This window comes from Grus americana, chromosome 13 (genome assembly GCF_028858705.1).
Source record: "Grus americana isolate bGruAme1 chromosome 13, bGruAme1.mat, whole genome shotgun sequence".
NCBI lineage: Eukaryota > Metazoa > Chordata > Aves > Gruiformes > Gruidae > Grus > Grus americana.
Genome location: NC_072864.1, coordinates 19,291,716 through 19,304,085, shown reverse-complemented (window position 1 = coordinate 19,304,085; position 12,370 = coordinate 19,291,716). Strand labels below are relative to the sequence as shown.

Below are 12,370 nucleotides of genomic sequence, written 5' to 3'. Positions count from 1 at the left end.
ATGTAGATTTATATACACAATATTTTTAGCTTTAATTGCAAAGCACTTGTGTGACTTGCAGGATTTATAAAACCACTAGTCCTAAATACGCTATGCTAGTACGCAACGTCGTGCTCCAGTTGTTGAATGTGGCTGCATTCAACAGGAGCGTGCGTAAGGCCCCCTTAGCATTTCAAGACCTGAAGGTGGTTGTCTTTGTCATTTTTGCCCACCCATCTTTTTCTTACTGGTTGGAATATAAGTCATCTTTGAAAAGGTTACTGCTGGCTGAAAAGCTGAGGGTTAACGTGCTAGGCAAAAGCATCCTTGCTGAGGAATTAACATGTATTCCAGCTGACTGTACAGCCAGGTTAGTGTAACTCCTGCTTCTCCTTCTCTAGAGTGAAAGAAAATCCTCTCCTAATGGTTCATATTACACAAAGCCATGATTGTTGCTTCTCAGTTGTAGCTGAAGTCACTCATTTTATCTGTAAATGGTGAGGCCTTATTTTCTGTCAGAAAACAGAGGTATCTTTCCACCCACATACCTGCAAATCTTCTTTGTATCATATCCCCTCTTGCTGAGATCGTCAGCAGAAGTAACTCTGGCAGAGTATCAGTCCTGTCCTACTTTTCTAGCCTTACCACAAAAAAAAGTGCCATTGCACTCAGAACTAAAAATGTCAACTTCAGGTTGCATTGTATTTATTAAGGTAAGACATCATAAGGATGATTTCCTGGAAATCCCTCCAGCCCCTTGAGGTAGACAGAGTACCTTTCCTACTGTACGAAGAAGACTCAGCTGTTCATATAAAGTCTTTTAAAAATATAGATTTATTTTAAGCATATGAAACATCTGGATAGGCACAATTATAAACACAGAAAGATTACACGTGGCAATGAACTTGCAGCCAGACAACGCAAGCAATAACTTAGAGGCAGAGGTTACCCTTTCAGATCCAAAACCTGCTGAAAATTGGTTATTTTTGGTACTAGACATTCTAGACTTTCCTCACCTCAGTTTCAATTTGAAAATATCCTGTCATTCCACCCCTTTCAAGTTTTTATTTAGAAGTTCTTTGTGTAAATACATATATATTTTAAATACTGTATAAAGTGCATTCAGATGAAGGATGGGAAAAAGTAAAGGCCCGATTTCCAGTGCGCTAGAAGGGGCTGAGGCGAAACATACTCAAATCATTGACTTGAAAGAGCTTGGTTTTGAATCAAACCCTAAGAACATATTGAGTAATGGCACAGTAATGCAAACATGGTTTCTAGGAGACAACTTTAGAGTAGATACTAACTACTAGAACTATGGCTTGACAGCACATTTGCCGTTTAAGTTTTGCAGAGCAAGGTCACATTCCTCTGTTGATAATTACTAGAATAAAAATATGCTGAAGTTTGAGATATTCCTCCTAATGTGATCCTGAACAGTTGTTACTGTAACCAACATTCTATTTGTTTTGAAATAGTCCATTAATTCTTGGGTCTTATTGTCTGCATTTTCCTGTAGACTGCGAGCTGCTATCTTGGAATTCCAATTAGTTTTTTGTTGTTAGAAGTGCAGCTATTTCCATCTTTAACTAGCCTTTAAGCCTAAAGCTGTTTCTGTTAACATCAGTGAATCAACATGTCTTGCTCAGAAGCTTAGGCTTTGTAGTTCACAGGTAGTTAAGGGAAACCTAAGGACAGCTAAAAGAAAACACCAGCTTCAACTCTCAGCATCTTGTAACTCATTTTTGTGTCTCAGAAACTTGAGAAAGGCTAAGGGATATTGCAAATTAAAACACTCTGGCATCATTTTTTCCCTTAAGACATGTTGGGGATGTAGAGGAATTGAGGAGCACCAAAAATTCCACTTGTTTTTACACAAGTGGACTCAGTCTCCATTCTGAGAGGTCACTGCAGTGCTGGAGCCCCTCACCTCTCTTAGCAAATCTGTTACTTTTGTGGAAGCTTGAACTTGGAAGACAGTGAACAAAATTCCCAGTATTGTGATACTGACATCAAGGACAGAATAGTTACAGTGTTTTTTCCCTTACACTCAAACGGGAATAACTCTTCCTGATATGAAAGTAAATAAAGGAACATTTTTTAAAAATTGTAACTTCCATCTCTGTTTTATATCAGTTGTGCTTATGAATAGCTAGGGAAAAAATCCTGTAGAATTCAAGAGCTGAATACTTTAACTCTTCTCAGTCATCCTTTTTGTCAGAGGTACTGGAGTTATCCTCTTCATTGCCTTCAGGACAGACTTTATTTCTTGCAATTGGTGTTGTTTCTGAGACTGGGATTGTAGTCTTTCTAACTGGACTGTGTTTGATTTCAGGTGACTCAAAGTCATCCTCCTCCAACATATCTAACTGGTATCTCTGTAGCTCTAGGTACGTAGTAAACAGCTTGGCATATTCTGGATGCTTGAGTGCAAAGTCCTTGAACTCACCTGAAAAATATAAGAAATATGGATACTATAGTGCAAGAACAGAACCAAAGAAAATTTCAGTGCCTGCTCCTTTTACTGAAGCTCATCTCCAGTTACTTCCCTCTGAAGCATCTCAGACATACCACACAAAGTATCTAGGTCTGTGCTTCAACAGTTTTCCCCAGAAACAGGGTATGAGAACCATCAGATATTTTCAGGAAGAAAAAAGGTAGGAAACTCTCACTGTCAATATGACTAGCAGAGTGCTCTTCATTACAGAAGGATGTAACTTACCATAGGACAGCTTCCCAGTTTCATCTGCATCTATTTCTCTAAAGAGCATAGAAACATCAAGCTCAGGCACTCCCAGAGCTGACTGAATGATACAAGCAAACTCATCTTCTGTTATAGTGCCATCCTCATCCATGTCAAAGAGCTGGAAAAGACATAACATGCAGAAATAATTTAGCATCAGTTTGCCGATGAACCTTCTGTGCACCATGAGTCACCCATATTAGGTTTCTAGTATTCAGTGCCCTGGGATTTGAAGAGACTGGTTCCATCTCAGCTACTTTCTCTTGCAAAAGATTTTATGTATTTTCTCTGGAGTAAGACTAAGCAGACACTTAGCAGAGCAATGTACATGCTATATTTGGGATTAGAACATTGTGCAACAACAAACCTCACAGCATTAGTTCAGTAATAAAACTCATACAAATCTGATAAAAAACGAAACACAAAGGTTTATGTTTTTTGTCAGAATGAGCTATGTTAAGGGTCTGCTGGATTCAGCCACTCTGTACTGGAACATCTTAGGTTTTAGTTTTCATTTTCATTAAGTTATGGCACATCTGCCATCAGATTAAACTTGCCATAGTTTATGCTCTGACATAAAATACCCAAATTTTAGTATATGTGATCGGTGATCCACTAGGGAATTATTGTAATTAACAAGGAATTTTGGTGACTGGAATGCAGGCAGTAGACGTACACTGATCACCCCATCGTTCCCAGTGCAGTGACAGTAAGCATCTGCTATGAATCAACGCCTTGAGAAATACAAGGGATGGAGAGCTGTAATTCTTAACTACTTGCTACAGGCAAACTTTCTCATTGCGAAGGAAAGTACATTCAGTGGCAAAGAAAACAAGTAGCAAAAGGAAACCTATAGTTCTACTTCAAACTGAAACAGGCCGTTACCAGCTGAACCAGTCATTTCGTGCTGAAACTGGGAATTAAAACAAATTACTAATTTTATAATCAGTGCAACTGTTAAGATACTGAAGAGTATAGTCTAGAAAAAAAAACAATGAAACAGCAACAATAGCTGCTAGGCTTGCTTCTTCATAGGAATCTGTAGTGATAAAACATCCCTGTAAAAACACAAATCACTTTGAACAGCTGTAGTGCTTATCTGTAGAGCAGCCAGTGGATATAATGGATTGCCATAAAAATTCTGGTACTTCCCAAGTACAGATTAGTATTAAAAAATACCCAGTTTAAGATGAACATGGTCTATATCTCAATATATTGTTCAGTATGGTTCCTAAGAACAGATTAGTGGGTAAAATAACCGAATCTGTGTTAAAGATCTACTAAAAAAAAAAGTCACTCGAGCATTTTCCTATTCAGGAACTCACAACTTGGACATCCCTGGTGACATGTTGCTTGCTTGTACCTGAGATCCGAAAGGAGCTACTGCTCCTTGACCGCTTGTAGTATCAGGACACCATAGTGCAAGCCAATAGATCTTAGATGCAGCCCAATTTTGGATGTGCTAGGCCTGAATAGCCATTCCTGATTCCCCCCTACCCTGTTAACAACAGTGACTCTACTGAGCACTTGACCCACAAGAGGATATTGCTCCATCTATTGTCTACTTGTGACATTGAAGAATCACAGCAGAAAAAACCTCAGGCGAAAAAACTGCGAGTGCTGCTGAATCATTTTTGGAGTTAGCCTGCCAAGTTACATATTCATTAGTGCCTTCACATGGCTTTTGAAACCCTTTTCTATGATGCCTGAAATTCTCCCCCTCCCCTTCACACTCTAAATGTCAATTGGTTTAAGAGTATTACTCACATTCGCATAACAGATTGAAGCTATAAACTTATGATTTGAAAGCTAACAGATTTACAGTCAGTCTTGATTTGTCAGGTTTGTAGATTTACACTAAATCAAACTTACCTTAAATGCCATCTGAATAGTCTCTTCTGTGTTGGCTGGGTTACAAAGAATAGACAAACCAATTACATATTCTCTGAAGTCGATGGTGCCATCTCCATTCTGTACCAAAATACATACGGCAGGAGTTATAGTTAATATTGCAAGTCACTTTAAAAGCTGTTGTGTAAATCAACTATACAACATGCACTAAGACAGTTTACAACACTAGAGGTATTTGTTCTTCCTGGAAAAAGTACTAACAGCTCACAAAATATATGTAATACTAGGGCTGAAGTAGCAATAATCGTATTTTCAATAAGTAGAAATTTGGTATCAATTTGTATCTTATAAACACTCAAACAAAAAAGATTTAAAATGACTTACAAGTTTTTTTGTTTAGTCTATGACCTTTGAGAAGCCTCTAACAAGAGTCAATTGGAATTGGAATTCATCTAGCACTGGCACTTCCTAAAGTTCAGAGACCAGTGCAACATCCTAGAATAAACAGGCCAACATTTAGGCTGTTGCCTTGAGTTAATTCTTCCTAAGAATCTTCAGCAATAAAATATATGCCAGCAAAAGTACAGCCTGATGATGCAGTAAATCTACATGGTCTGTCTTAAGCTTTTCTTTGAAGCAAATGCATTGCCCTACATGCTATTTTGAAGCTAATACACTGTCCTACCTTTTAAGCCAGAAACACAATGAATTCATTGTAGCAGCCTCTCTGATATTTCCAGTTTTGATCTGAACGAACATTTCACTGTGTTAACTACAAAGCTACATCAACAGAACATGTGAAGCTTGCTTTGATGGGATTCGTGATTAATTCTATGTAAGCTGCATTATATTTGCAGATAGGGAAAATGGCAGATGTCTGTTGAAATATATGCTTAATTAAGTCAATATTGTTCCTGTGACCACACTGAAAGTTTCTTGACAGTTTTGAGAAACATCCTGTCTGGGGAAAAGCCATATATAAGTGTTAGGTGATGGGACATGGAGTAATTAATGAAAGCATTGTAGAGATGACTAGTAGCTCATAGTTTGGAACATTCACAATAAGGGCATTCAACAAAAACATTTCAAAAGCAAACAAAAGCATAAAACGGAGTGGATAATATGCTGTACATTTCAAGAAGAAAAAGATTTTTTAAAAAGTGGACTCGCTAAGTCTAGTAACAGCACAAAACTTCAGCCAAGTGAGAGAGGGATGGTCTCCTGGGTAAATCTGTAGCGAACAGCCAGATGTAGATTCTATTTCTGGCTCTCCTACCAACTTCTAATGCTCACATGAGCATACCAACCATAACCTTTCTGTTCTTGGGTTTCTGCTGCTGAATAGCGGAATATGGAGCTTGCCAGTGGAGAAATGCTAAGGCTGCTCTGTAGATCACTTTGAAAATCTTGGTGTCTATGAAATAAGGATTTCTGTTATTGAATTTAAGTTTTAGGTAGTCCTTGATTAACAAAGTATGTGTGATAATGTGTTCGGTACTAACTTTTCTTTCTCAAGCTATACATTTGACAGGATTTATAACTGCTAAGATGCAATTTTATTTAGCCTTCAAAACCAATTCAGGACTGATTTGCGCAGATAACTGTTATTTTCTTTATATTGATGGTCTAACCAATCTTTTTTTGAAGACATGTAACCTTTGAACATCTTATACTTTAAAGACCTGTGAATTTTAGGGAAACTTTTTATCAAAGATATGAATAGTCTTTAAGTTGCTTTCCTGTCTGTCTAAGGGATATAACTTTTGACAGTTTGTAATCATTAGAAAAGGACAATGTTCTCTCATAAATGCTGTTTTATTTACAAATCTGTGCTTTCATTGTGCTGCAGAGTTTGACTTTAAATATTTTGGCTACATGATAGTTCTCATAGTAGAGATAACAGATCTAACTTTAAAATGTATCATTATAAATGTAAACTCTTAAAACAACTGAAGCAAGAGTGTAGATACTAATTGTTCAAAGTTGCATGGAATATTATTTTTGGACACTTATAGACTGTATTCTTAGCAAAGGATTGTTTGATGCAATTAGAATTTTTTTTTAATTTATTTTTAAAGTTAAGAATATGTATCAGGACAAGAATTGGGAAGTAAACTTTAAATAAAATAGTCTCATTAAAAAACAACTTCTGAAAAAAGTTAACACACCTGTGGCTGCACATGGAAAAATGACAAGAGCTAGTAAGGGTCATATTACTTTCATTAAAGTGCTAAACCCCAGTAATCAAAACTGAGTGCAATTTGATACACAGAACTTCAGCCATTTGAGTAGGAAATAAAGTTACTATGCTTGCAAGATCATGTTGTGACTAGCTCTACTAAACCCTAGGATGCTGGCTAACTTCCAATTGCTCTGGTGTTTTGGTTAAGAAGAAATGATAGGGTTGGCGCCTGGAAGAAGATGGGACTTAAACTGAAAATGCAGGAAAACCTTCAATGCTTGTGTAGCACCACTGCAAATAAGCAAGTCATTCTACACATATCTAGCTGTGTTTGCAGCCTATGTACCCAAGAATATTTTAAGGAAGCAACATGTGAGCTGAGCTCCAATTCTTTAAATCGCAAAGTAGAACATCAGTATTTAGCTATTTGTATTTATGTTACATAAAATAATCAAAACATAGCGTAACCTCCACAATCTTTGTTTTCTTTAAGGAAACTAGTTTTCTGCTGCTATTTTCACTATAGCATGCTATGGTAACTAGGGTTTTGTTGGTGGTTTTTTATATAATACAGTAAATCTTACACTTTGGGAAACAAGAAAGTTTGCATTGTCATAAGCAGTCTCCATTTAGAGTTGCACAAGGACTGGAAGACAGATGCAGTCAATAAAGTTTAAAGTACTACTGCCTCAAAACTGCAGATGCACCTCTCGTGTTCATATCCAGGCTCATCACGTAAGAGGCTGTTGCTGTAACTCCAAAATTTCCACTGCCTGTTGCTACATGCAAGTTCTCATTAGTCAGAAAGGGACATTCTGAAAGAAACCTGGTAGGATGGTGCTCACCTGGAGGTACCACACTTTCCCCTGTGCTCACTTTTCTGTTACTCAGAGCCCAAATGTCACTGTGGATAACTGTGTGCTTTTGCATTGAATAATGCTGGGAGGGGGGTGAATGCCATTAGGAAAGAACTGACCACTTTCATCACAATTTGGGGCAATACAAATATTTTTACTGTTTCTGTCACCCAGCTTGGTATTAAACAAAATGCAGGAGGAAAAAAGTGTAGTTAAAGAAGTTGTAAGTTACTTTTTCCTAGTTGCAAGTACAAGGCTTCTGCAAGTACACCAGGGAGGAGATTTCATCAGTTTGGAAAATGCTCTTTGCCAAGTGTAACTGCAAGATTTAGAAATCAAAGCTATGGAAATTTAGAAACAAACCAAGCCACAGTACCCCATCAGCACTCAGATGCCCTGCAGGCATTGTGGGGTATTTCTCAATTAGTCACTGATGTCTCCCTGGGGAGGGGCAGGGGCATGTGCACTCTTACATCTGGAGACTACACTCAACTCATCCTTTCACATTCCAGGCAGCTAGCACACACCCTAGACAATTTTCTTTTAAAGCAGCAGTGCCCTGCATTGCAGTGCAAGAGCTGTTTTTGTGACTATGTAGTCCTTAATTCAAGGAAACATTCATGTTATTCCTTCTTCTTTTCCTCAAAAGTTGACATCTTAGACAGAACTGCATAACTAGCCTGAGTGGGACACTGCACCCTGGTCAAATTTAACTCAGCCAGAGGTTGATTTTGGCTGGCTGTCTGCTGTGTGACTGCATTATTACAGCAAGCTTCTCTAAATATAAGTGTAGTATTTTAAGTTGTTTTCATTATAACTATAATAAGGCTTGAAGGAAAGAGAGAAAAGACTAGTTAATAGAATTGTAGGAAGGAGAAAAAGATTGTGAAAGTATCCTTATATAAGTCTGCAATTTTGTCCTGGTCAGCAGGTAGAACTGACAATACCATTCAGGTTTTGCTTCAGCAGATAAGCATGGAAAAACGGAAGTAGGAAGGAAATTAAATATGATTATGTAAATTCATTGATCATTATATTTATTGCAACTCTCATGTTTTTCCCCTTGTTAGAAATAACTGCACAACTCTATTACTAGTGATTGCCTTCAGGCAAACAGAGCTTTATTCCAGCTTAGCAAATGCTGACAAATCGGAACAGTAACATCAACACCAAATGTACGAGCTTTTTATATAATAGTTATATACAAGCCACGGTACGTGAAGAAATAACTATGCTTTGATCCTTCAACATATTCTCTCTCTTCAGAGTCTAGAGATGGTTTTCCGAGACAGACTTACGCAGCTATCCAACTGACAACTTACACAAACCGTTCAGAAAAGCAGACTAATGCATGCACAAGAGGAATCACAACACTTTAAGCTGAGCTATCTACTGTTAGCTACATCTGCCTTAGAACAAGGAAAAGACTACAGTTCTCCAGGATTGTAGTCTTCCATGTATATCTCCCAGACAAAGCTTATTCTTCTCTATGCCTTCATGAATACATGGTCAGCTGCAGCCAGTCTTCAATGTTCACTTTGATCTGTCCATCTCCATCTTGGTCCAGGGACTTGAAGGCCCGGAACATGCTGTCCAGTCGTACCAAGCAGCTAATGAAGTTGTTGAAATCCATGGTACCGTCCTCATCGGCATACCTGCGCACGATTACCTGGCAGAGTTCTTCATTCAGGTGGAACCCTGCAGCCTTCAAGGCGTTGGGCAGCTGAGCTCTCCCAACAGTGCCTGACTGATCAGTATCATACTGCTTGTATACACATTGCCATTTCTTGATGTTGTTCCACAGATACTTAAACTCTTCAAAGCCCAGTTTGCCATTTGTATCACTGTCCATGACAGCTACCATGCTACGGCATGTGTCTAAGCTGAAGCCATCTGTCTTCAAGTCTTGATGTCTGGAAACAACTTTGTTCAGGATGTCCCTTAGCTCTGTGGCACACACTTCCATATCATCTCCAGCCAGCTGGACAAAAAGGCGACGAAACTGTCTGATCTCCTCACTCTCATAAGCTTCCACATTCATAAAATGATTGTGAGGAGGTGGAGGTGGCTCCGGATTGTACTGAGCTGCTGCTTCACTTATAAGATTGACAAGACCTCCAACAATTCCGCCAAGATTCCCTCCATGTCCACCTCCTGTTAGGAGACCTCCAAGGCCACGTGCAAGGGTCCCTCCACGACCACTACCACTTCCTCCGCTCAGCAAAGCTTTAGCAAGGAACATAGCGAAGATTTTTTGAAGGGAGCTTCCCAGGGATCCAGTGCTTCTGTAACTCTCCGAAGCTGTATTGTGTCTGAGCTGGGCGTGGGCATAACACAACTTATCTGCATGCTTAGACTTCACCATGTCTGTGCATGTCTCCACCTGCCAGAGTTATCTCACGTCTCAGTAGTTTCTGCCAATTGTTGATACGCCTCTATTTCTTTTTTTCTTCTCTGCATAGTTAGCTTCATGTGATTTGAGGAATCTTTTTAGAAAAAAAAAACCCCGATGAGGCTGAAAGCCGTAGAGCAGAAGTCTCAAAATGCCTGTGCTCATAATTAAAGCAATTTGAAAAGATCCCTGCCACATTAGTGTGACTGTTCCTCAGTTAAGCTGATCTCCTTAAGCAAAAACTTACTAGAATCTTGTCCTTGCAATCTTTTATGCCTTCAAGTTTTTAGTGAATTGAGCTTTACATTGCTAATTCTAGTCACTGATGCTGTTGTGCCAGATAGGGAAAATGAAAGGAGTCTTGATTGCCCTCAATTACTTTGGTTGCCACGCTATATTTCTATTGTATGTACTTCTGCTTCAGGACTTGGACTATGTGTTCATAGGAGCCAGTGGTCCAAGATGGGGAGGCAAGAATGAAGAAAGGATGAGTACCTAGCTCTGCAAGAGCTTCAATGCATTCAGCAATTAAGGAAATACATTTGACTCTTCTCTATTTTAGAGCTTGTAAAACCTTTTTATCTGAAAAAATCCTGAAATGGTTTTAATCGGCATATACAACACAATGATCTCCCAAGGACAGGTGTACTGCTAAAGCTAACTTGATCAGGAAGAGTGATGCTGAGTTGAGAGCGCTCCTACGATAAGAAACAAACTCCAATTCATAAGCACTTGCAGTACAACTTGCTGCTTGCAGTGTAGCACATATTGGATGCCTAGAAGTAAGATGAATTCTATGCCATGCTCTAGTCACTGATGCTTCTGGTATAGTCAGAGGGGCGCATCCATAGAGCAATTTTTCTCATCTTCAGAGAGAAGCAGAAAATGGGAGAGATCACCACTGACTCTGGGGGGAAGCCTAAAAGATGAGGTTAACAGCCTCCTTTATGGCTGGAGAGAGGCAAGAGAGGTCCTTAGAATGTCTAATAGCACCCTTCACACACACAGCAGGAACATGCACTCTAGTCAGCCTCAATCTGCCTTAAATTATCTACTTACAACTACATCAGTTAATTAAGCTGTCAGAGTGTACATAAGCTCAAAATCTGGGGTAGGCAGAAGGAAATATTGAGGTACTGCCAACATGAAGACTATCATCTGATGGTGGTGCAGCAACTTGGTCCAAGAGATGGCTGGCATCTCACAAGCTACGAACTGACCAACCTTTTTCCATCAAAACTTAAGAAGGAAACTATAAGTCACCTATCTTGCCTACTTGCCTACAAGAATTGCTAACCAAGAAACATTTACTAAGCTGGACATAATGAATTAAATATCTTTTTGGGGTATGATTTTTAACAAAACATTGTCAACAAGTCAGTTAACCAACTACTCACCCTGTCAAAGAGTAGAAACAGCTCTTTGAGGACATCTGAAATAGGCAGCTTCAAGTACTCCGCAAACTCCTCGATTCCAATTCTTCCCCCTTTGGAAGCACTTGCAATAGCAGCAAAGGTATCCAGCTGCTCTCTGACATGATTCCATTTTAGGCTACACAAACATGAGGGAGAGGAGATATTTCTATACAGCAGATCTTGGACAGATGGAATTTCAGGAGGAGTTATTACAGTGTTTAAAGATGAAAAACAGCCAAACAGGGCATGTGTGTGCAGCATTAAAAATGCTGTACTTTCAACCTGGTACTTTATATGAAATCAGCAATTAAGGACTGTTCCCCCCAGTTATTAATATTAAAAGCAGGCAGTTCCATGCTTGAGTATATCACACATCCTTAGAGTAACTTCCCAAAACTAGAATCATCTGTCCAGTCACTAGGCTAGTCTAGCAGAGAGTTTTTCATAAATTCAGGTGCAGCATTTGTTGCATCACGCTCTAGGGTGAGTATTTCCTTAACAGAAGGGAACAGATCTCAGGTCTGTTAGCTCTCTACCCAAACACTAGTATTGCTACAGACTGAGAAGTATCTGATCTCTCTGCAGAAATACACCACCGCACCTCAGTAAAAATAATTAGGATTGCCATGTAACTATTGAAGATTGTTCCAGACAGAGTTCTATAAATGGATATAGAGCACATAAGTAATAAATGAAAATTCACTTCAGATTTGACCACAGCCATGCCAAGTTATTTGATGGAGTTACTGTATGATTAAGTGGTTCAGTCCTCAAATTCCACTGTATCCAGACAGAAAAAGTCGACACCGCTTGTGAAACGTGGCTGCACAGTACAACTAAGAACTGTAAACCACTGGCTGAAGTCTCAGGCTGGAAAGAAGGTTTTTTTACTTCCTACAACACACTGCCCTTGCATCTCCACAAAAGCAATTTAAATTGGGCACCAAGATT

At 39.0% G+C, this 12,370-nt stretch overlaps 2 protein-coding genes across 3 annotated transcripts in view; both read right to left on the bottom strand.

Annotated features, from left to right (window-relative positions):
• Window positions 1–794: 794 nt before the first annotated feature.
• LPCAT2 (lysophosphatidylcholine acyltransferase 2) overlaps window positions 795–12,370 on the bottom strand; it is a 31,966-nt gene continuing 20,390 nt past the window's right edge. For both annotated transcript variants that reach the window (XM_054840799.1, XM_054840800.1), the window contains 4 exons: window positions 11,402–11,555; window positions 4,595–4,693; window positions 2,702–2,843; window positions 795–2,428 (listed from right to left, as the gene is read on the bottom strand). In XM_054840799.1, the coding sequence (XP_054696774.1) occupies window positions 2,181–2,428; window positions 2,702–2,843; window positions 4,595–4,693; window positions 11,402–11,555 (643 nt within the window). In that variant the 3' untranslated portion in view covers window positions 795–2,180. The remainder of the gene's footprint in view (window positions 2,429–2,701; window positions 2,844–4,594; window positions 4,694–11,401; window positions 11,556–12,370) is intronic.
• Window positions 8,536–10,141, bottom strand: CAPNS2 (calpain small subunit 2). Its single transcript, XM_054840801.1, has one exon. It carries the CDS (start codon window positions 9,975–9,977, stop codon window positions 9,108–9,110), a length of 870 nt encoding a protein of 289 aa, XP_054696776.1. The 5' UTR covers window positions 9,978–10,141; the 3' UTR covers window positions 8,536–9,107.

Excerpts from the sequence above, each read along its gene's own strand:
- CAPNS2 (XM_054840801.1), bottom strand. The coding sequence starts at position 9,977 with ATGGTGAAGTCTAAGCATGCAGATAAGTTGTGTTATGCCCACGCCCAG.